General features: G+C 36.9%; 1 protein-coding gene across 1 annotated transcript; it reads left to right on the top strand.

Moving 5' to 3' along the window:
- Window positions 1-5,078: 5,078 nt before the first annotated feature.
- Window positions 5,079-23,924, top strand: LOC126334584 (40S ribosomal protein S8). Its single transcript, XM_049996971.1, has 6 exons — window positions 5,079-5,182; window positions 5,454-5,560; window positions 5,833-5,932; window positions 7,425-7,600; window positions 23,434-23,563; window positions 23,753-23,924. Exons 1-6 carry the CDS (start codon window positions 5,179-5,181, stop codon window positions 23,860-23,862), a joined length of 627 nt encoding a protein of 208 aa, XP_049852928.1. The 5' UTR covers window positions 5,079-5,178; the 3' UTR covers window positions 23,863-23,924.
- Window positions 23,925-25,348: the final 1,424 nt, after the last annotated feature.

Genomic DNA, 25,348 nt, shown 5'->3' with positions numbered 1-25,348 from the left:
TGTCAGGGTTTCGTCTGTTATCATACTCGTGAAATATGTCACTGTGATGCAGCAGTTGGTGCATCAAGTTGAACATGGATTTTTACTCTCTATTGGCCAGGAATCTGCTCTCAATCCATCGTACTGTTCGATATTTTGCACCTCTGCTAATTATTCCTTCGTTTACACAGGTTGGTAGCTGATAGCATTCCGCTATACCGAAAGATCTTGCCTTAGCTTTTCATTTACCTTTTGCTATTCATTACTGACTGGTCTTTCTGACCGACTTTTTAACTCAGAGATTTGCACGGAAATCTTACCGAGAGCTACTTGTATTTTTGTCAGTCAACTGGGAAATTTGTCCATCCTTGGCTGATGCCTAAGCTGTGTAATCGTGTCCTAAGATTTTTTTCTAGGATTCTAACTTGTTGCAGGTAATCTTCTCTTCCTCATCAGCGAGACTATCTACTCGAGATGTCACCTGCTGAACAGTACCCAACAGGAGGTGTGTGTCTGCCTGCCCTCTCTGGCGGAAAGTTTCTGCACTGTTACAGGAATGCCAGCATGAGAGGGCTTCGAAGTGGCTATCTCAAATTGTTCTTTTGCTAGCAGATCATGCTTAGCAGAACGTTCATTAGTTTTGGATGCAACAGCATCTTGTTTCTTGGTCATCTTCAAAACTAATCGAAGTTCCTTGACATCATGCCTTAGTTCCTTATTATGTCATTATATCTTATAGAAAACTCAGATGTTATGTCCTACTGTTTATTTTTGACAACTCTTCTAGCGGTTAATTATCTTCAACATTATCGACAATACTGTTTCTAATTTTGGAAGTAAAGCACCTTGAGGATCGTGCAACTAATCAGCAATGCGACTGTTCCTTCTCCTTCACGGTTTCACTCAATGTTTTAGACACTTGATCAACATTAGCTATCTGTGGTCAGGTCTTAAGCATTTCAAATTAGGTTACAATTCCCAAAATCCCTACTTTATTTCAATTAAACAGTTAATTACTGCACTGAAAATGTAATTGATTGTAGCCAAGTAATATTAAGTACATCCCCAATTGAGTCCATGAGAGAAACAACCTCTGCACACTTAGGTCAATGTTGTGCTTTACTATGATTCCACTTTCAATTACTTAAAAAAACTCTATGATCAAAATGCTTTTAGCTGTGTTATGCAGGTAGAATCATCAGAGGTTCCTTCAGACTTAACACAAGTAAGCCTTTATATGAAAAAGAAGAAATTTAACTTGCACATAACTGTTCCATTGACGAGTTGCTTCAACTTACTAGTTTATTGATCTTTTATGCCTTTTTCTCTCCACTACGTTCAAAAAGTGTCAGTTTCATGGAACAGAAAGCAAAGTCTTGTTAATACATGTAAAATAGCGACTCATCAAATTTTCAAAGCGTTCTTGAGAGGAAACTAATTATAGTGTATACATGGATTAAACAGAAAGAATACATGTAGCAGTACATGTTGTTTGCTCAATCTGGTGCAGCTAAATTTTAGAAAATCTGATTTCTATTCGAAATTAAGTTTAAAGAAAAGTTAATGTGTGAATCAGACTCATATCAGAAGTGCAGATTCGATTTCGTTAAATGAAAGAATAATTAAGGATCATTAAAGCTAGCCAACAACAGAGAAGATGGTAATGGACCACACACTATACAATTAATTTTTCCTTTGGAGTGAACGGTAGACATTAAATCTTTTCATAAAATTTCTTAAGTATTTCACTCTTCAGGATTGAGAAACTGGGTAGTATAACACCATGATAACTCTTTATGGACATTGTATTAACACAAGATAGCCACACAAGTGTACCTTCTCGTTTAATCAGTCCAGCATACAACTGAAATAAACAACAGAAAGAGATGTGGGAAACAGCGGTCTTGGTAGCAGCAATGAGTCGTAAAATATCACTGGATGTAGTTACTAATGATTCATGTGTTCCAAGCAGACATAAACCTACAACACATAGTGCACATTCGTAAATATGATTATGTGGCCCCTCCAACAGGAATACTGGTAAATAGTCTTGTGACATGAAATGAGACTTACTCAGTACTAAGTGAAATAGGAATATGCTTTAATTTTTCCACTAATGAAAGCGAATTAACGACAATTCACATTGCCCATGTCCCCAAGTCACATCAATTTGCTTAGTGTAGTACCGAAATGTGAATGTGAGATTACAAGTTACTATCTGTAGTACGAAATGCCGTAGTATGCTACTGGAATTGATGAACAAAGAACGATAAAGTTTATTAATGGCCAAAGAAAAATTCATAATGCATGTACTTAATCAGTTTTTTGTGGTAAATTGCTAAGGAATGAAACAATGTTTCAAAACATTTACAGTTCTTTTTAGCGAAAATATGTACATACACACACAGCAAACAACATTTACAAGATAACAGATGGAGCCTACCCATATGTTTTTTCCTTATGTAACTAATAAGGTCATTAGAAACCATATTTTTCTCCTTAATTACTGCTGACACTTTTACTTAAAATGCTTCATTATTTTATGTTCTTAAAATGTGGGCGTCAGCAGTCTTCTGTTATTGTAAAACATAAATAAATGTACGCTGTCAACTGTCTGACTTCGCATGTGGAAGAACACTCAATGGAAAAAAATAGCCAAGTCTCCAGCAAAGCACAATAATTGATCAAGAAGACCCAAAATGATGCAATATACTTTTATACTCTGAGAGAGGGTGCCGAAAATACGTGAATTTCCGATGTTAGCAGACGACGTCGCTGTCGAAACTCTCTTCCGAGAAACCTTCACATGAAGTGAAGGCCCGTTTATAGTTGGTGTGACTGCCGACATTTGAAACGCATCGTGGAATGTTCTGACGTGCCAAGCTGTCACGGTCACTGTGCACTGGACTTAGGTCTTTGGGCCTAAATTAGGCTTCAGGCCCATCCACACTCAGTCATCTATCTGCACAGATATCTGCACAAATGTTTGTACTAATATATGCAATACATCCCGGCTAAGGTGGTATGTTCACACGACACAAATTCCAATTTACAGATCGCCCACCATTTGTCGGTCTAGAGAAGAAATTTCAGTAGCAAACTACTAGGCTGTCGCAAACTTCAAAATTTAATTTAATTTGTTCAGAAATTCGTAATGCAGGAAATTCTGTTATGGTCTGTATTCGCCACTTGTGCTGCAAAAAGAATGCAAACAAAATGCAAGAAGCGAAAAGTTCAATAGAATGTTCCAGAAAGCGACAGTTTAAGACAATGGAAGTTTTTGGATATCAGTTTACTTCAGAGATTGCGGTGTGGACACAACTACTGGTATAGTTTTTTTGCGAATGAATCTGGATACATATAACTATCTTTTGACACTCATAACCTCTTGCATAATACGGTAAAATATTTTTGTGAGGAGAGCAACTACTCCACATGAGCTTTTGATACTGAGGTTAAGGGTATTGGAAACAGAAATTAGGGAAAAGACGTTAGAATCCTCCGAAGCAGTTTTGAAATAAGCTTTCAATGAAATTATACTCAATACATACGAAGTTATCCAGACTGTTATAGAGGAGGATTTCTTGAAGGCAAAAAAAAGCAATTCCTTAATGGGCTATATCAATTCAGACAAGCTACTTGTTTTAGATTTATCTGGAACTTGATATATTCTTAGAAATTATAGCTGTGGCCAGTTGGCTGTATTTGTTGCAGAGTCGGAAGTTTCAGTTCACTACCTGCATCTATCAACAATCTATTGTAGACTTTTGTAATAGTGTACAAAAGTCCATTACAGACTTCTGAAAGGGATTCCTAGTCCATCTCGAAAGTTTTACTTCTGGTAGTGTAGTAATGAATTCTACAGTTCACCTAAAATTCACTGTTTTATGAATAACATATTTTTTTAGGATGTAAAACAAGTGTCCTTATTTCCTTGATGGAACTGCTCTAAGATCAGACATTGTCAGCTTGTCACACTATTCTGACTGTACTTTTCTTTAGAATAAATAGTGCCTACATTTTTGATATGCTGACACATAATATTATGGGGTAGGACAGTTCTGAGTGGAAGTGTACAAGCAATCCTGTTTGCAAGATTATATAATGAGAGAGATTTTTAAGTTCAAAGCAAACGGAACTGAAAATTTTTGTTGTGTTATGCTAGTTCCAATTCAGTTTGGTGAAATGATTTCTGTCAGTGGCATCTGAAAGAGAAATCAGGTAGACTCATGTATTAATATCTGCAGTCATTTCCCTCGATTGTTGCTTATGTGTTTTATAGGAAAATGTATAGAGTTGCAAAAGACAAGTAATAGTTTATGTTAAATTTAGTTTCTTGTGATCAATCTTCATCACTCAGAAAGCAAAGGACGTCGAAATACTACAAACGTGGCTTATATATTTCGCTGTTCTAGGTGCCAGATTGAGTAGATTTCGTTAGTTTGCTGAGATACCTGCGGTAAACAATTCGCAGTGAATTTATTAAGTGCAGCAATGAGATTTCTAAAACACTGACGGGTATTTAGCAGTTTAAAATTTACTGTGCACACACACACATTTCCACAAATCTGGTGCTCTAAAGCAATAACATGTCTGCGCAAATTCTTGTGTGGAGAACAGATTGTTACATAGGAGTGACCATATTTCTTCAAATACAGAGAGTACAATGATGACTTTTTGCAGTATGGTACACTGTAGAAAATACTGCAACCAGCGATAAGTTGCTTTGAAAAGGTTTTGCTGTACCATTACTAGTTGCGGGCCTGAGTCTATCATCAGACGGAAGCATTGACCTCCTTGCAAGTTTCACATTTATATCAGCGCTACCATCTGATGATGGGCTCAGGCTCTAAACTAGTAACGGTACAATTATGTCATTTAAAAAAAAAAATACCTCTGTGGCTGGTTGCAGCATTTCCTACTTTGTGATTTAGGAAATCTGCTGCGTTGTTCTCTAACCAAAATTGATAAAATATTTTTGTAAGTATCTTTATGGAGTAAAACGTCGTCAACAAAATATTTTTGCTTCAGTTTATATTCGAAATTATCGAGAAATGTATCTATGGTCCATATCGTTCCAATTAGAATGATTGCATTAAGTAGTAGTAGTAACTTTGGAATCTCAACATGCTGAAAAGTCAGTGGTGATGTTGGTAGTCCGCCTGTGTGAGCTTCCGGTTCTTTTACGTCTGCCGTAAGATGGGTGAGTGTTGTGTGTTTGTGGAAATCTGATTGCATCTATTTGTGAACTGAATAATTATATGTACAAGTTTCTGTATGTGCGAAATTGCTTAATAGTGTCTCCAGAACTGAAATGAAAATTATTATCAAAGCTTTGTTTATAATTTTAAGGTTATTTAGCTGTGGGAAACATGTGGTACTTCGTATCTAACACTGTTGTTTTTCTTATTTGCAATAAATAAGTGTCCTATCGAAAAACATATTTCTCTTTATATATTTCTCTGTGTGATTAGGTATATCCCGGGACCATTGGCATAAGAGGAGAGCTACCGGAGGGAAAAGAAAGCCGCTCCGGAAGAAGAGGAAGTTTGAGTTGGGCAGACCTGCAGCAAATACAAAAGTGAGTGTTGTGCAGTAGTAGTTGTTAGTAGTGGTGGTAATGAACAAATCAGTAGCATTCTTTTGGATGAGGTTGATTTTGTGTTCTATTATTAACCAATGTAGCATCTAGAACCATTTAAATAGCGGTGCAAGTATTTATACATTTGGTGTCGGATCTTTTTTATTTCGTATGTCAGTGATAGTTTTTTGCTGAATTGAGACGTGCCATGTCGGTGGCAAGAAACTGCTGTCGACAGTTAATTTTTTTTGTCGCATTGATTGTCATTCTAGCTTGGTCCAAGGCGTATCCACACTGTCCGCACCAGGGGCGGTAACAAGAAATATCGTGCTTTGAGGTTGGACCAGGGGAACTTTGCCTGGGGATCTGAAGGTAATAAAAATCTCAATCTGTAGTATGAATCAAGGTATTTGTTACAATGGTAATGTAATTCTTGGTTACTGTTTTAAGTTGAACCTACTGATACAGTTATCAGTTTGTGGATGTAAACTACTTAAACTCAAATGTTCAATGGTATGTGCCGTGACAAGACTTACTAATCGCATTGAAAGTGTCTCGAAACCATATGGTGGGTATGCTACCCGAAGCAACATGCATTGGCGAAATGCTCATTTCTTTGCTCTATTGAACTTTTCCTATTTAAATAGGTTATAGTTGGAGCTAAAAACTTCTTTGGCAGTTTTCACATTTCTGAATTGTTATGCAGAGGTAGAAAGTATGTTCAAACTGATAAAAGAATCTTGATCTCACATTTTGTTTCGTAGTTTGATCAATGCACAGATTTGAGTGATTTTTCTCATGTTAATGGAATGTGTTCTGCATAGGACTGACATACAATTTCACATTACTCAGCAGTGCTTGTTGTGCATACTGAAATTTGAGTAATTTCAGACCTGTTATCCTGAAGACATCTCCACATATAGCTGTCCCTGGTCTGAGACACCAGAACTTAAGTTAGCCTCATCTGTTCACAACACACTGAACACTTCACGACTTCAGCCTACAGGCCAATTAGCTGAAGAAATTTTGTTAGACAATGCACTGTCCCCCATCATTACAGACAATTGAGAACTGCTGACCTTGTCAGTCGTATCCATACCTACCAAAGACATAAGCGTAGCAATTTACGAGAATTCAGACACGACAAAGAGAATAAAAACAGTAAGGGTGACATAACAAAACCAAAATCGTTAGCTCGCTGAAAAAAATACTGTGGATCACCTTGCATTTTTTGTAGTTTATGTATTATGCATTTCCATATTTATCATAATATTTGGAGATATTCCCATTAACTAAGTGTTTTCTGAATCTATCTTCCTGTTTTTTGACAAAGTTCTTTAAAAGAGTATGTAAACATCATTAGGCTATGTTATTGATAAATCTGTTAACACTGTGTGTGTTTGATGACCTAAACTCTCAAGCACATTACTTCTTGTACCCTACTGTCCATTTTATAATCATTGACCTGTTACTTTCAGCTCATATTTGTCAATTGCGTTATCAACATTGATATGTTATACCTTGCCAGAATTGTGGAAACGTCTACTTTTATTTAGTATTAGAATGTTACAACTTCACTGAAATGTGGGTGACATAAGGAGTAATAACTTTGTTCTATTTACATTTGGAGTTTTGTTCTTTCTCATTTTTTTGTTTCATCGCTATGTGAAAAGTGCAATGCTGCTATTGGTCTTACCATTGGTTAGAGTTAATAGAACAATTGTTAGTAGCTGTAATATGTGAGGCTGTGGTGAAGCGTAGTTGCATTCCAGGACAGCAGTAAAGGGTTCAGTTTGTGTTGAGTAGATATAGCTAATTTACTTTGTACATAAGTGTGCTGAAGAGTTTCTATAAATATTTCCAGGTTGTACGCGAAAAACGCGTATCATTGATGTTGTGTATAATGCTTCCAACAATGAATTAGTAAGAACAAAAACATTGGTGAAGAATGCCATTGTAGTGATTGATGCTGTACCATTTAGACAGTGGTACGAATCCCATTATGCTCTGCCACTTGGAAGGAAGAAGGGAGCTAAATTGGTAAGCATGTTCAAATCCTATTCTGTAATGAAATGTAAAGTGTACTTAGTAAAATTTGAGTAGCTTCAGTTAAACTGAAAACATGAGTGCTGTCAATCTTGCTTTAGTAAGAGATGCTTTTTGCTCAGAGATCCTTAATTTGCTGTCACAGTTGCATGTTACATATGTTTTGGTCTGTCTTAACAATGTGTCCATCAGACAGCACTAGTAAAAAATGTAAACTAAAGTTTTAACAATTCTGTAGTGTAAAGGTGCTTAAAATGTTGTACATTCCCAGGCCAAAGACTAGTAGGTTTGGTGGAGCTCTCCTTTCCAGTCCATCCTTTTGAAGTACCTGTATAACTACGATAACCAACATGCATTTGAATATGCTGTCATAGAATTTTGTCTTTGTGGCCATTATCACCCATGCTTCCCTACATTAACTATTCTGTGATGTATCAGTTTTTGTTGGCAGTTAAGTCATTAATTACTTGACCTGCACATGTAATCCTAGGTCTATATGTATTCCTGTCACTGTTTTCCTTCCATAGAAATTACATATTTGAAGGAACAATTAAGTGTGATGGCAAATAAACTTGTTAATCATATCTGGAGACTTGAAGATGTGATAAGAATCTATGATTTTGAGAAACTCGTAGGAAGTAGTCACAGCATACTCTACCAATATGTTCAGTGGTCTGCCCACTCAGTTCACATGTAAATATAATTATGCAGTGACTAGGACAATTAAAGGGTACCAGTAATTTTGTTAAGCAAAATTCCTCATGCACTCAAGACATTTATATGGTTTTCTCAGAATAAATGGACAGATTCGTGATGCTTCATTTTTCATAAAAAAGCTATGTATACTTCAATTATTCTTTCTTGGGATTTGTGTATTCTGGGTCCTTTTAAAAACCCCAATCTGTGTTCAAGAATTTACAGAGGAGAATCATACTAACATACTATTCTTTGACAATTGCACAGTTTTGTATGGATAACTAAGCATTCATGGTGTGCAGAAATAACTGATAAAGTTGGAATCAGAATGTCGCCAGATCCAGATGAAATCCCAATGAAGTTTTATGAGTACTCTATGGCGTTTACCCCCTTGCATTGCACTTACTGCTGATCTCTTGCCCAGTGAAAGTACCAAGTGACTAGACAAGTGGAGGTGGCTCTTGTGTACAGGAAGAGTAAAAGAATGGACTGGCAAAATCAGACCAGTATCATTAACATCTGTTTGCCATAAAATTCTAGAGGATATTCTGCGTTCAAATTGTTTGCCCCCCCCCCCCCCCCCCCGGATAGTGCCCTCCAGGTTTTACTGTCTTTGGAACAGAGTTGTAGGTAACCTTTTCCACACTGGAGCAGATCAGATTTGTTGGGAGTGCTAAGTTTGTCTTACCACCTGAGGGCCCTTGACTCCTCCATGTACAAAGACTGGGGAGGGAGTTTTCTTTCTGCCAGTTACCAGTGCACAGGGGTGTAACAGGGAAAGCAAGCTGGACATAGCAGACAAATAGTAGTCATGATCCTCAGATACTTCAGTGTACCATCCCTAGACATGCTATTGCCTTGCTGTTGAGATAGTGTCACTGTGAAGGAGAGTGGCTGGAAGTAACGGACAATAAGCTGGGTCTAGCAAAGTCAGCAATGCAGCTGTGGTGTACCTCCTTGCAGCCACATCTTTGTTTTGACCATGCCTTTGACATGGCTTCTTGCTCTGGTGAGAGGACCCTCCAAGGTGTGGTGCTTGTGGCATACAAATCAGTGCACCCCATCTTACTGCACTGATATTTATTTTCAAGCTAAAGATTGGCAGATCATTTGCTGTTAGATTTACTATCTGTTTTAATTGACAATCAAATGAATGTGGCATGGCTTACAGTTTTGTGAATTGTTTGGCTTGTTGCCCATAGTTTTTAGGCAATGTATTTATCAGGGTGGTTGCTCATCTGTGTTTTAAATGATCAGTCAACCACATATTCCTGTGAATCTATTATAAGTTTTGCTTAATAGTTCTACAACATGTGAACACTTTTACCATTCACTCCCATTAAGTTAGTGTGATTGTGCAGGTGATGGTAGTTTAGATTGGGGAAGAGTGAATGGAATTCCTCAAATTGCTTTCTGTCTCTCCTCACATTTTGACAGTTTTAAATACATCTCGTCTAACATTGCTGTCAAAGTAGCAGGATTGGGATTGAAATGGATGTGTAGCATAATTTTTTATGATTTGTAAAATCATTCAAATTATTTTTTTGTTTTTAAATTCTGAGACAGAAGTTTATACTACTGCTCCCTAATGACATTAAAAAGCCAGTACTGCCACACTTTCTCGCTCCGTGCTGAAGACAACAAAATGATGCCATTAATTGTTCGTGTTGGCTTCATGTTTGGTGTATCACCCTTCCCCAGACACATATTTCTAATAAAGATTGTACGCTATGATGGTTATTCATGCGATGCTAGATTGATACAGCAGGCAACAAGACACAGCCGGCGCCAAAAACGTTGCATGTGGCTTGACGCTGCCAGCCTTCTCACAGATGATTTCTAACTACATATTTACTAGAGTGGAAACAGACATGTCCCACCTCCTGGCTTCAAATAAATTAAGTATGTTGGCTCCATTTGGTATGCAGCATTATGTCCTGCAATGCCCCAAACATAAACAGGACAGTGACTGCATGTTTGAACTACAAACTATCCAAAATGTGTGCCATATTTTACTACATTTTGAAGTTTAACAATTACTATGGGCAATAGTGAAAAACTACATTGAAACCCTGCTTTTACACTTTTCAATGGACTTCAAAAAATAATGTAAAATATGGGAAATTACATTTTAAACTACAAGTGACGTATACAGGCATCAAGACTTGTGACTTGTTTATTACATAGGAAAGGTTTCTTATGTAATAAAAACTGGGACTGTATGGGAAAGAGGAACATTTGACTCAATTTCATACATCATAATCGATGCTTTCATAATCCTGCAGCTGTTATTATTTAAATAATAAAATATTGCACTAGTCACGTATTTTCTCAAGCTTAGAATGTTGTTTCAAGAATTTTTTCTTGTCAAGTGCAAATACTTACTGAAGTATTTTGTGTGGTGTTTGAATGTGTGTTGTGTGTCCTGTGCACTGTAGTCTTCTTGAGATTGGCTACTATGCCGCCTCAAAAACCACACACATGCAAACTATCACTCAATGTTCATATAACATCACAAAAAAATACATAAGCAAATACTGTGATCAACAAGAATAAATTCTCAAAACACACTTTGCACAGTGTGAAGAAAATACCTAACCAGTGCTGCGTTTTTAGTTTCAACATTTGAGCAACGCAAAGTAAATGGCGTTATCAACCAGCACCACAAGTGGCTGGCCAAATACCGAAATGCGCTAAATATGTTTCGACAAAGGTGTCAAAACGACGACAATAACAAAACTGCATTTGCGCAATAGACAGTTTGGAAATGGTTGTGGTTGGTCGCGACATCTTCATTCAAATGAATCTAGCTACTCCCATCAGCCATCCCAGCAAGCAGCTTGGCAGTGGCGGGAGATATGGCTTGAATTGTTCAAATTTTCTCATTTACTGGTACAAATCTGGTGAGTGCAAGTGCCCTGGTATCAAGAAATTTAACAATGTAATATTTGTAAACAGTAAGGTCAAGATAAAGTGTGCAAATTAGCATTGTGGACATACGAAGTTTGACAGGAACCATAAAAAAAATGACGCAAACGGAAGGAAAACGTTAATTCCGGGAATGTAAAAGCGGGGTTATACTATAGTTCATAACGAGCTGTGATGTCAGACTAGGAAATGCAAGAAAATTTTTTACGAAATGAGTTTTCTCAAAACTCAATGAGAGATTGCACAGAAAATCCCAAAACAGGTTTCTAATTATTTTGTGTGAAACATCAAACTAGATACACAAATGGATGTAGCATTGCTTCACTTACATAGAGCAATTTTTGGGCACGTTAGATGACTCGAAATTACTGCCCCACGTATTGTATGGTAGTTGCATGATGATGCAACTAGTTCTCATTGTTACTCTGATAGAGAAGTGTGAATCAGGCACTTGAACTAAGTTTCTGTGCACTCTGCCAGTGTGAGTTGCTTCTGGGTTGTGTTGTAACATCATACACTGTTGTCTTCTCATTGAGGGGGCACATAGCCCTCCCCCATTCAGCTTGTTGTGAAGATATTTTATATAGGAAGATTGCAGTACTCATTCGTGCTGAGACTGAATTACTGTACATAGTTCTTGTGGGGCAGATTGTGGCAAAACAAAACCATTTGTTTGACCTTTCTGGGCATAATTTCCTCTGAAATGATTACTATCACTGTACATTGATTGTAGTTTTATGATACTGAACATTGCTGGCACCTGTTGGCTAGTTTGCTGCTCGGTATTCTCATGTACTAGTATTTTAGTTACAGCTTACACGTAACTTTATCCATCTGTACCCATGTTTTCTCAGAGGAATTCAGAGAAACACTTATGCTTAATGATGATCAACTAATAGAGGTTGTTTGCAGCTATCATTGTTTTTATGATAGCTTCATGGATAACCTGTATGTCATAGTTACTCTGAAAGCATAAGCTGAAGTCGGCCCACTCATACTCCACAAATTTCGTATGTTAAATGACTTGCTCTGAAATGCGAAGCTTCTAGATTTTACAGTATGTACTACTACAGCTGATGCAGTATAGTTCAGAGTTTTTTCTGATGGAAGAATTTGCATCATGTTTCTGTATGCCTAAAAACAAAAACAGGATAAAATTTTATAGCTTGCTAATATTACTAGTTTAGAAAAGTTTGTGTGCTTCTGTATCTTTTTGGGGCTATTTGAAAAGTATCTTATCATATTAAAGAGTTCATTAGAATGAGGCATCTCCATTGGTTTGTGGAAATGTTTGCTCATCAGCTATAGTAAAATCACACCTCAGTGACAACTTGACAAAGTTGGGGTAGGTGTCTAGAAGTGACTTGGTGTATAGCTGTACAGAAACCCCCTTCTTGAACCAAAATGCTAGTATACGAATACAGCAGACAGTTTTCGGCTCAAGTGTATCAACTGTTTTTTGTGGTATTCTTGTGCCACTCCACCAAGGAGTAGCATAAGTTGTAATGGATAAGAGGCTGTAGCAGAGTTGGCAGAGGAGGCCTGGCGAAGGTAGTGGCATCAATGTATGTGCTTAGAGGTATAGCATGAAAGTTGGTGAGGACAGGTTGAAGGGGAAAGGGATACTGAATAGAAACGAATCCAATTCGAATAGGTAAGCTGATGAAACTTAGAGCTGAATTTCAAAGATAATAGCATGTCTTGCACTTGTGTAAAATTCAAACTGCTAAGTTTTCCTTCTGCGATTTCATTTTCTGTCCCTTGTCTTTGGCAACAATTTGCTACTTCCATGTGTTTGGTTTCACTTTTTGCGAACTTCTGCTTTACGTAAAGCTGTAAGGCACACAGAAGAGCAACATACTGAGCATAAAATAGCTGATAACCCATGTTGTCTTCGTATATACCAGGACTGAATGGACATTAAAAACCTAAATATTTAATATCTAATGGCTAATAGGGCGTATATAACCTGAGGCAACTGCGAAATCCTGCAAAAATCCAAGAATTGTACTATTGGCTGGTTTCAACCGCTGGCTGAATTTCAAGTGCACATTTTTGTCTTCTGGCATGTATGTATAATGCCATAACACCACATGAGGTAAACCAGTATTGGTGGTCCCAAAAAAACACCACCTGAAAACCACATGTAAAAGTTTAATACCATGTAGGGCATACTTCATGGTGAATCTGTACATACAAACATGCACTTCAAGCTGAATTATGCATTTTAGTGTGGTTTACAAAATTCTGATGCTCTTGAAGTATTCTGAAGGCTTGTTTCTAAATAAAATAGAAAGAAACTTCCACATGGGAAAAATATATTAAAAACAAAGATTCCAAGACTTCCAAGCGGGAATGCGCCGGCAGACAGGCACATGAACAACACACACACACACACACACACACACACACACACACACACACACACAGACACACAGAATTACGGCTTTCGCAACTGGCAGTTGCTTCGTCAGGAAAGAGGGAAGGAGAGGGAAAAATGAAAGGATGTGGGTTTTAAGGGAGAGGGTAAGGAATCATTCCAATCCCGGGAGCAGAAAGACTTCCCTTAGGGGAAAAAAAGACAGGTGCACACACACACACACACACACACACACACACACACACACACACACACACACACACACACACACACGTCTGTGTATGTGCGGATGGGTGTGTGTGTGTGTGTGTGTGTGTGTGTGTGTGTGTGTGTGTACGTGTACACCTGTCCTTTTTTTCCCCTAAGGGAAGTCTTTCCGCTCCCGGGATTGGAATGACTCCTTACCCTCTCCCTTAAAACCCACATCCTTTCATTTTTCCCTCTCCTTCCCTCTTTCCTGACGAAGCAACTGCCAGTTGCGAAAGCCGTAATTCTGTGTGTGTGTTTGTGTGTTTTGTTCATGTGCCTGTCTGCCGGCACTTTCCCGCTTGGAAGTCTTGAAGGCTTGTTTCTTTTATACATAACGTAAGCTCTTAGTGCTGTATACATAAATATTAACTTGAAGATGACTAAGCAAACAAATTGGTCAGTAGTGTTGAATAAAATGTTTTATTTCAAATATATTGTCAGCTTCAGCAGAATTTTACATATCTGCCTTCCATGAAACAATGTTTTTAGATCACAAGACATCTTTGAACATTTGTCTGGTACTTTTTCTAGGCTTGATGTTATTCCTTAATTTTTGTTGAGTCTTAAATTTACAGAACATCATTCTTTGGTAAATTATAGACCAGCAGCACACCTTGTTTTATCAGTACCTCCCCACAAGACTAGTATTTACTCCTACGGCAGAATATACTTTCAATTTAAATGTTTCTTGGCTTCAGATAATGGTTATTTTTTTATATCACTAGAAAAAATCATAAACTTACTGTCCTTAATTGTGGCCTAAAGTAATGCAGTATTGCAGAATAAGAGCAATCTAACAGGAATTTGTGCACTCTGCTGCAGAATGAAAATGACTTCAGAATCTCATATTGTTAGATGTAGAGCTATTTGTGAAAGAAGTATGGTCCTAACTCGTGTCAGTTCAGCATAACCTATGTTGACATTACCACCAAGCCATGGTTGTGAATGAATGACCATTGTCACTTTCCACCCATGTGGATGAGTATTGGCAAACTAGCAGTGTGTTCAGCTGTTCAACCAATGGTAGTTCACTGTTGAGCAGTGTACTAGACTTAAATGACTTCATCACAACCCTTACATTCCTAGCCTTGCAACAGATATCCTAAACATCTGTAACCTTGCATCTGGCCAGTGTGCCTGACTCGGTGTTTTGGAAGTTACAAGCCAGCCACACTTATACACTAAAGCTTATTTAAGGCAAAGGCTCATATGGCTAATAAGATCTGACTGGTGATTGATAGCTCTGTAAAAGACCTATGAAAGTACTCTGATAGACAAATATGTAGCTGAAGTATGTAAAACTTAGCAATTCCACAAATTCTTCACTGATTGCTAGGAGCTAGTATTTCCATGAGGCTCCAGTTTCAACTAAGACCATTGTGTAAGTGCTTATGTAGCCAGAAGTGGCAGTTACTGCAGTTCAGTTTATATCTGTTATATAAAGTTGACATCAGAGCTTTACTTATATAACTCTGAGCTTTCAAGCCATTGGCCAAGAAGTGTTTCTCTCTTAAAAAAAGAATTATTTTGTTACTTATTAATTTTAGTTCAGTGATGAAATGTCATGTTTACTTGTATACTTTTGTAGGCTGAGCTAGTCAGCCTTTTTCTTTCTTTTTCCCCATCATATTTTAACCAGATCTGCTGTGAAATTGTTTGGCATTAGTGCTGATAACCTCATTTCACATGTGCTTACATGCTTTATATTATGGAATCTTATGTAGATTGCCATTTAAGTCTTTCATGTTAGGTTAGAAAGCAATTACCCACCGAAGCCTATTTCTACAGCAATGCTTATGTTAAAGTGCTAGGATTGTTGAGCATCATCTTGGCATAATTGGTGTTCAGCTCTCCATAGTTGAGAATAATCCCACATCCATACTAAGCAGTAGACTTAGTGGAACTGCTACTTCTTAACACTTTATCTTCACATCTGGTAAAAGTTTATTCGTTTGGCACCGGGAGCACTAATTCGGATTGCTTGCCTTGGTGTTGACCGTTCTTGACATTATCAGTAGATTATATTGTTACATTTTACTAATCTCATCGTTAGTTTTCATAAGTTCTCAACCTGTTCCCCTACTTTCATAATATTTCAAAGATATACCTACCGTATTTACTCAAATCTAAGCCGCACCTGAAAAATGACTCGAAATAAAAGGGAAAAATTCTCGAATCTAAGCCAGACTTGAAATTCAAGGGGAGAAAAAAGTTTTAGGCCGCACCTCCAAATCGAAACAGTTGGTCCATTGTAATCTGAGACACAATTTAGGTCGAATGAATGATACAGCTACAGTAGTTTGGTTCAAGTCGTAAGCTTAGCCGTTAAGCTTTACCAGGTAGCCATTACTATGCGTCAGGCGCTCCGTCTGTATTTATACGGGTACCTTTCCTTTTTCATGTGCTTCGTCTGGTTTGAATAGATTGCTTATTTTGCTTTGATCTGATAGGTGTCGTTTTCTTTGTTATAAGTGTTTACGTCACTCTAAGCTGAAAGTACATTACTGTGCTGTCATGCATTGTCGCATTCTGATAGTGCGTGTTTACGGTCTGTTGCCGCTCGCGGCATTGCTTGCTTTTGTGCGCTGCAGTCTACTGCCGCTTACAATTAAAAAAGAGGATGTGTCTCATTAGTGAAACAATGGGAAGAGACTATTTGTTGTTACTTACACTGCTGCCTTCTTTGATAATGATCAAGAAGAACCAAATAAGACTGCATATGATAGAACATGTTCTGAGCGAGAGTTAGGTAAAAAAATATTCTCCATTTGAAAATCTTTGCGGCTGCTTCTTTAGTACATCAAATTCTGCACAGAAATTAGTCATCTTAGATTTAAAAAACTAGTCAGTTGCTGTGCTTCATTTCTGGCTGTATCACTATTAGGCATAAGAATAATACGAATATAAACATATAGTTTCGTAGTTATTAGGCAGACAGGATTTAAATGAGATAGCAGCAAACACGAAAGAATACATGGCAAATTGTTTATATTCGTATTATTCTTATGGTGAAGAGAATACTGCATTTGATTCGCATTTCATCAGGTTCCTATTAGCAACCATCTCTTCTCACAGGCAGGAAAAAATTCAGAACATAGTTGGCCACATTGACAAACATCCCAAACAGTCTTGCCAGTCGGATTTTTGTATTACATTGAAATTCTGCTGCATTCGAAGATGAACAATATGGAATTTGTATTTTCTTTGTTGGATAATGTATGAAAATGCAGTGGTCGAAAAACAGGGCGGAAAAAAGCTCATCTTCCAACCCCTTTTTTTTACTGGTGCAGAGGTTTTGGTGCCAATATTTATCTTTGTGTCTACATAGCATGCCTGTGTAGTGCTACATATATTAGACGGCAGTTGTTAGTTGTGGTGGCATCTACCAACATTTTTCAGAAGTTCCGCTTGCTTTGCACTCGATTCTAAGCCGCAGACGGCTTTTTGGATTACAAAAACCGGAAAAAAAATTGGCTTTGATTCGAGTAAATATGGTAAATACAAAATGTTTCATATATTTATTTTTGTCTTTGGTACTTAGCATTTCTCTTTCATATGATTGCAGCAACAGTGTCTCAAAGGTGTAACGCAATTCCACAAGACTTGCCCATTAAGTTTTTTGTTCTTTTTATGTTTTTGAAACATACATGGTCGTTTCTTTTTCGTTTATTCGTTTTGGAATTATGTAGGCCTTTTAGTTGGTGTTGCTTAATGTGACCAGAAAGCCTGTCAACTGGATCAGGAGATGTATCAGATATAGTGGCAACATCCAAGATTTGCTCCACGTATTCATTGTAAATAATCGTATTCTCTCTTTCGTCTACTATGATGAAAGGGCACAAGCTGTTATGAAAACAAAAAGAATTGTAACGTTTTGTTACCTAAACAAAATACCAACAGAATGCTAATGGTACTGAAGTGTAGTGCTGTCGTCGGCCATTGACTGCTAATTCGCGCATGACACCACTGTGGTGTTGCCGGATGGCTGTGTTAATTTGGCAGATGCTACCTGTTCTTTGAATGCTCTGACATCACTGTTCATGTGCTTCCTATTATCCCATTCCATCCTTGTACTTCTGTCCCACATTTTATGGGTGAGTATAATAAATCTTGTTAAAGTGTGTTGTTAAGAATAAGAAAGGTCACTGTATGGTGACCACCCTTCAAGCACTCAGCTTGTATTACACCTACAGCCACTTCAGGTGTGCTTACTTCATGCAGAGTGCCATGCTGTTGTTGCCTAATGCATCTACCCTTGCTAAGTTGCTTGTGTCTTTTTATTTGCTAACCAAGAGGAACATAATTGTAGGTGTAAAAATTGGATTCTGGCTGTTAGTTGTCAGTGAATTAAGTTGTTATGTATCAGAGATTTAAAGATGACTACTTTGAGTAGTTCAGTGCCATTTTTATAAGTCATTCTGATAGTTGTTACTTTAAATACGTATCAGTATTTCATTGTTCCATCATAACAAGTTGATAATGACTACTGTACTGCAGGTATTCTTGACTCTGCTAAATAAAAATATAAAAGAACTTTGTCTTAGTTCAGCAAATGTTTCTAGATTACACAGTCTTGCTACTTCTTGCTTGTGTTCAGATTATACTGTTTTATTGTGCATGAGGGATGACGGAAGCCATCAGTGGTTAGTTTTCTTTATAGTATTGCTGTAAAAAGAAAAAGCATCCTGTTACTTCATATGAGAAGAAAATATACTGTAACTCCATAAGAATGAACCTGATGTTAACTAGTACAATCACTGTGATTGATGAGAAGCTGTAACACGTACACTGGTGGTGTTGTGTTCTTGGAAGTAGATCCTAATTAACTTCATGTTGTTAACACAGTATGAAACTGGCTGAGGCTGTGTCCTGCTACATAGTTACATGCCTGTGGAATATGGTTAAGTGCTGAGAAATAGGTTAACATTTTTAATATATTTACAGAAAAAAATGGCATTGAGGTATTCTGAGGGACTGTTTGATACAGTCGAGATACACACTCAATGTACTGTGGAGTTAGTAGCGTGGTTTTCATTTCGAAAATAAATTCTTAATTGACAATATGTTATGAAAGATTGTTAATGTTGCTTAACCTTAGAAAAGTAAGTCTAATTTTTTGGACAGAAATGAAAAATGTCCATTGTTTTGTACCACAGATGTAGTCTCACGCAAGCCAGAGTGATAAATGTCGTAGAAACATGGAAAAAGTCATTTCCGTAGCATCAAGCACACCATACAAATGATGCATTTTACATTTGCAACTGTATCATTACAACATGAACTGAACAGAAGTGATCTGGAACCAAGTTAAAGGATTTGTCATGAGAAACACTTAAGCTACCAGATTTGAAGGAACGAAAGCACCCAGCATTTTCATGTGCCATTGTCAAATGTAGGTGCGGATAGAGTAGCACCTCATTTAAGAGGAGAAAACGGTGCACCTTGGTGGCTTCATGTATTCTGTTGACTCGTTATCAACGTAGCAGATGAGCTCCAGAAATGGAATTTTTTAAAATTTCCTTTACTTTGTCTCTAGTCACAAACTTTTTGGCAACAGATTACTGGTTCCGGTCTATGACTATCTTCAGATCTGCAGCAAAATATGAGAAAACATGCACTAGCAAATTGTCTACAGCTTAAAACAATAAAGTAGACCATAATAAAAAGTACTACTGACATATATACAATTGTGTGCTTAGAGTATGAAAAGGCATACCTGTGTTATAAAAACAATGTCCTAATGTACTGCAGCCATAGTGGAATTGTCAAATGTTAAAACAAAATCAGTGCCAGCATTGTCAAATATATAAAAACCAGCACATTTAGTCATGTTTTCACCAGCACTACTGTTGAAAACACACTGCCGTACAGTAGCCACAAGATGTTTGTGTTGTAACTTCACCAGATATCACTACTGTAGGCATACATAAGTCTTCAGTGATTAATTGAACAATGTAAAATAAAGGGGCATACAGTCAGTAAAATATGTAATGGGCTTATAAGGAAGGTATTACTGATAGGTGACACCAGTGAGATACACATGCCCAAGCAATCAGTAGCATGCATCCAAAAAACCTACTACTGAAGTGGTAGAGGGGGGGCTCCATTAACCACCTTGACATTACTATTAGGAAAGTTAACAAACATGAGTTTCCAATTTATAGAAAACCTACTTGTACAGGTAGTCATCAATGCCATACTTCTCAATATAAAAAGTCCTTCACCTCCATGGTTAACCAGCTTTGTCTACCTTTGGATGAAAGTGAAACAAGTAAAGAACTCTACATTCTAAAGCAGATTGCGGTAGCTAACAGCTTTTCTCTAAATGAAGTCGCGAATAGAAAAATGTTTAAAAAAATGTCAGATATGGCTTTCAGGTTAATCACTGTAAAATTGTGAATAAAACATAAACTGAAAAGTATGGCTCTGGAGGGTACAGGATTGACTGCAGTAACTTGTGACAAATATATCATTCAAATGGGTCGCTCTTTTAACTTCAGGTTTAAAGAACATTCACAGCCATGGAACAAAACAGCTTTGGGACAGCATTTATCTGAAACGGGTCATTCTATAGAAAGCATTGAGAATTGTCTGCGTGTTCTCAACAGAGTGGAAAAAGGCTGTTCTCTTTATTTGTTAGGAGCTTAAAATTTATAAAGCAAAAAAGACAACCAATGAAACTGCTTAACTGTCAGTGATTTCGTGCCCAATGCCTTGTTTTCTTTGTTTGGCAATGTGTTACTTTAATCGCCGTACACCTTTATTATGTATAATTTGTTGATAGTTTCAACTGGTATAGAGTGCTTTATAGATTTACTTCGTTTTTGTACATTGTGCACATAATTAGTATTTCCTCCTTCTCTGTTTATATAAATACTGCATTCACTGGATTATCTTATTCATGCACTGGCATGGAGTTTCATCATTCTTTTCTTGCAATGTGTGGGTAAGAGGAGGCCCTGTGGCAGTTATGTTCCTCTAACCACTTCTCACCTATGCGCAATTCTGGTGTTAGTGCTAACAGAGGTGCTGATTATGTTGCAATAGGTTTTCTTTCATTGTGGCTTCTTTAGCTATTTGTTTTATAGTTTATATTCTTTGCACTATGAAAGCTGTTTGTCATTGTGTAGTATTGGCACTTGAGCGTATGTCAATTACTGTTTCTTAACTTGTCCTCTTTTATAACAATCTAACTTCTGTTTTATTTCATTTCATCGTTTTTTTAATTACTGTAATGCATCTTATGCCTTATGATACCATTACATACTTCACTGATTGTATCCCCCTTTATTTTATGTTGTTCAATTGATCATTTGACTTGTTTGTGGCTACAGTAGTGACATCTGGAGATGTTATTTAACACAAACATCTTGTGGCTACTGTATGGCAGTTTGTTTTGAATAGTAGTGCTGCTGACATGACTCTTCTATGTGCTGTTATATATATTTGATGATGCAGACATGTTGATTTTGTTTTTAACATTTGATGATGTCACTATGGCTGCTGTACATTAGGACATTGTTTCTAAAACACTGGTATGCCTCTTCATACTTAGTGCACAAATGTATGTATATGTCACAAGTAATTTTCATTATGGTCTATTCTAATGTTTTAAGTTGTAGACAATTCGCTAGTATATTTGTTATCCCATATTTTACTGCAGATCTGAATATGGTCATTATAGATTGAAATTGGTAACCTGTTAACAAAAAGGTTTTGACCATAAATGTAAAGTAGAGGGAATTTAATCTACATTTGGGTCACTGTTTTATTTGCAACAATGTTGCAGCTTGTGAAATGTATTTTTTGGATTCTGATGAGGAAGTAGCTAAGAGATTACTAGTTGACTGACTGTAATACCTTCAGTGGCTTCGGTATTCAACAGTATTGGGAAATCCCAGCAGTATGGTTTTGCATCACACACAGCTTGCTCAGAAAAATTACCCAGTGTCTAAGTTGGGAATTTTCATAACTCTTGTTTGTAATAAGAATATTGTGTTAGGTGACAGAGAGCATTTTATGCTTTTCATCTGGTTACCCAAGAAGCACGTGGTTGTGCTGGAGTTTTGCCAAATATTATTTCATTCCCTTTAACAATTAAATGGTATTTAAAGCCATATTGTTCCTCTTTCATCTGAACTGCAACTGCTCACACCACTACAGGTTAGTTGGACCAGATGGCTGGCCAGTGCTGCCAAAATGCGCATAAAACATATCCTTAAGATCTTATTTGACTGCACTGGACAAAGCTTGGCTTCTGCTTCGTGTGAAAGGAAATCAAGCAAACACAGAAGTGTACAGGGTGTAATGTTTACATCAGGTATATTATTATGATGGAGTATAATAATCTGACACACTTCTCAAATGTTGGCATTTTTGTGAACCACATTTTCATTTCACTGCTATCATAGCATGGAACTTGGTAGTTTCATGAATGATATTTTGCTAGGTGGAACGATTCTTCACTGGAGCAAGATAGATTGCTTGTCCATGTAAGTACTCTATGCGCACAATACACTGATGGAACAAGTTTTGACCTATAAGAAATTTTTCCAGTGTGTTGTTCAAATTCCTTAAAGTTCCATTTCTATTGGCAATGGATCACATGTTCTGTGAGGCAGAAATAACTGGTGCAGTTTCAGTATAATTCTGAAAATTAGGTGTGTATAATCTTGAAAGTTAATAATTTGTGCATGGTTTTTGCACAATTTGTCCTCGGGCAGCCGTAGATGACAAGATGTGTGCGGGCCAGAAAAGTTTAAGGAAATGTATGAAAATTTTGTTTTGTGTTGTGCAATTAATTATTAAGGCAATAGCCCAAATGATTTTGTACTAATCCATACTTATGTATACAACATACAGTGTAGGGCAGTTTGTATTTACCTAGTAAAAAGTTTTTCTACTTTTCTTCAAAACCAGTTATGGAGGACATTGACAGTTTTGCATCTAGGCGACTCGTATGATTAAGTGGACAAAGTATTTCCAATAAAAATTTTCACTAAACTGTGTTTTTAATTCCTTCACTATCCCTTTCATGTTCTCCTGATTCGGTAAAGAGTAAAAAGTGAAATGAAGTCTAATGCAGGAAATCAGATGTGCGAAATGCAATTTAGCAGCCAAAATTATGAAAACTTACTGAGATAAGAGGTAGAAAACCTGCTGTATATTTACTCGTCAGCAGCAGACAGATACCTAATCAGTGGCATGACTATACTTACTAGTACTCAGTAGATTGCAAAGATGCCAGGGTTAAGTCAGAAGTACTCAAGGAAAATTTATCTCCACTGTAACATCTGGAGACTCATGGAGCATGAATAGTTCCCATATTTGGTTAACAGATACAGTGCTGGTGGATACTGCTTGATATGTACCTTCACTGTTTATGACAAGCCGCTGAAGTCCTTGTATTTGACATACGGCTTACTGCATGGATTCTCTAAATATACTGTACAATGATGATTGTTGCGTGTCAGCTGACCATGTGATGACTTTGTTCAGTAACTACCTGACATTATTGTTTCTTAATAAAGAAATTGGATGTTAGTTTTTAGTATTAATACTGTTGATATTTCAGACTCCAGAGGATGAAGAAATTCTGAATAAAAAGAGATCAAAGAAAGTGGAAAAGAAATACAAAGCTCGACAGCGTTTAGCGAAAGTTGAACCTGCACTGGAAGAGCAGTTCCAGGCATCTAGAGTGCTTGGTAAGTGGATTTTGCATTGATGTTTTAAATTTATTTTTAAGTTCACACTGATGAAATTTTAACATTGATGCATATCTAAGTGATATGTTAAATGATTTTTGTCATAGTTACACTGAGTGGCAATAGATAAATGATTTGGCATTTAATTTTGTTTCAAATGTAGTGAAAACTGAAAAAACTTTTTTTCAGCGTGTATTTCTAGCCGACCTGGTCAGTGTGGGCGTGCAGATGGATACATCCTGGAAGGGAAAGAACTAGAATTCTACGTAAGGAAAACAAAAGCTAAAAAGGGCAAATAAGGCACTAAAAATACTGTAATTTGTAAATGCTGACAAGAAAAATAAATTTTTTCTTGTGAACAGTCAAAAAGTTTCTTTGAATCCTTCCCTTCATCTTCTCTCATTTCAGTAACCTTCCATCCATGTGGAATATGATTTTAAGTAATTATGGGTGATTTGCTGCAAACATTCAAATCTTGAAATAGATGTGCACTTTGGATATGTAAGATGCAATATCTAGAGTAAATGCTTTCATGCAGACGTTTGTTAATTTGAAACAAATTTGCACTGTTGGTGTCTTTCAAGCAGTTTTTAGTGGGGTTATCCCATTTTCCACCAGTTTGATCAATTATGTTTGATGTTACCTTGATATTGACGACAGTAAACATTCCCATTAATTTCTATTGATACTTTTGTATTTGCATTCAGAAATAAAGGTTAGTAATTAGAGTACATATGAATGTTTAAATATTGTCAAAAACTGGGTAAGCAACTGTTGCAGCAAATAAGAACAGAAGTTGAGGCTGTTAATGTCATTAAGACATAAGAGGAGGATGCAAAATAAATTTCTTTTTTGAACTAAAACAACTTTGACAAGAGTGTATTGTGGCAGGTGTCTGATGCCTGCTAGTCCCAGCTATCCATTATTGCCACATGCTTCACTGTATTGCTTGTTTTATGGGTACTGGCAGAGCTTTGTCAAATGTGACTGACTGCTTTGGCTTTTAAAGACTTTTCTTTATCACTTATATAAAACACAACTAAGTGATGTCAATACTGTACATCTATTCTCAGATTCTTGCTTCAGCTAAAATAAAGAGTTGTTTGGTGGCGATGCTTAAAGCTTTCTTGGAAAAGAGCACACAACTCAGTAATATTTGTCACTTCTTCCTGTTTGTGGCCATAGTTGCATGCCTACAGACAGTGTGTGGTAGAACTGAGAAGTCACAGAAAAAGAAACCATTGTCTCCAAAGGAATGATATTTTAGAACAACATAACTAAATTCTAAACACAGATTGGACTGTTAAAAACCTAAAAGGTAATGCACAGAAAGAACTAAAATCCAAGCAACCATTCAAAATGAACAGCCAGCACTTCATCTCATACAAGAAAACCAAGAAAATTAATTTCGGTAGGTGATGCGTACTCTGTACTCTGGAGTTAAAGTACAAGTTGACATCCTGAGGCAAAAGAAACCATGCCATCCAACAGTACTATAATCGTCTTTTTACCAAAACAAAATACAGTAACCAAAGAGTAGAAGAGAGATTTGTGCCTTGCTAAAGTGTTCTGAAATTCCAGATGACTGAGTTTTACAAAGATGTTGTAAATGAATAATGTGCAGATGTAAGAGCAGAAACTTGATAACAATGTGATTGTAACGTGCAATACTTTGTTTGCATACTTCATGTAGTACTCATGATGATACAAGCTGAACAGTTATGTTAAAGTATTGTCATTGCTATTATTATGCCATTGAGTTTCTAATATTTGCATTCTCAGTAA

Source organism: Schistocerca gregaria, chromosome 2 (genome assembly GCF_023897955.1).
Source record: "Schistocerca gregaria isolate iqSchGreg1 chromosome 2, iqSchGreg1.2, whole genome shotgun sequence".
In the NCBI taxonomy this organism is placed as follows: domain Eukaryota; kingdom Metazoa; phylum Arthropoda; class Insecta; order Orthoptera; family Acrididae; genus Schistocerca; species Schistocerca gregaria.
The sequence above is the reverse complement of the archived record's forward strand: the minus strand, read 5'-3'. Positions and strand labels throughout refer to the sequence as shown.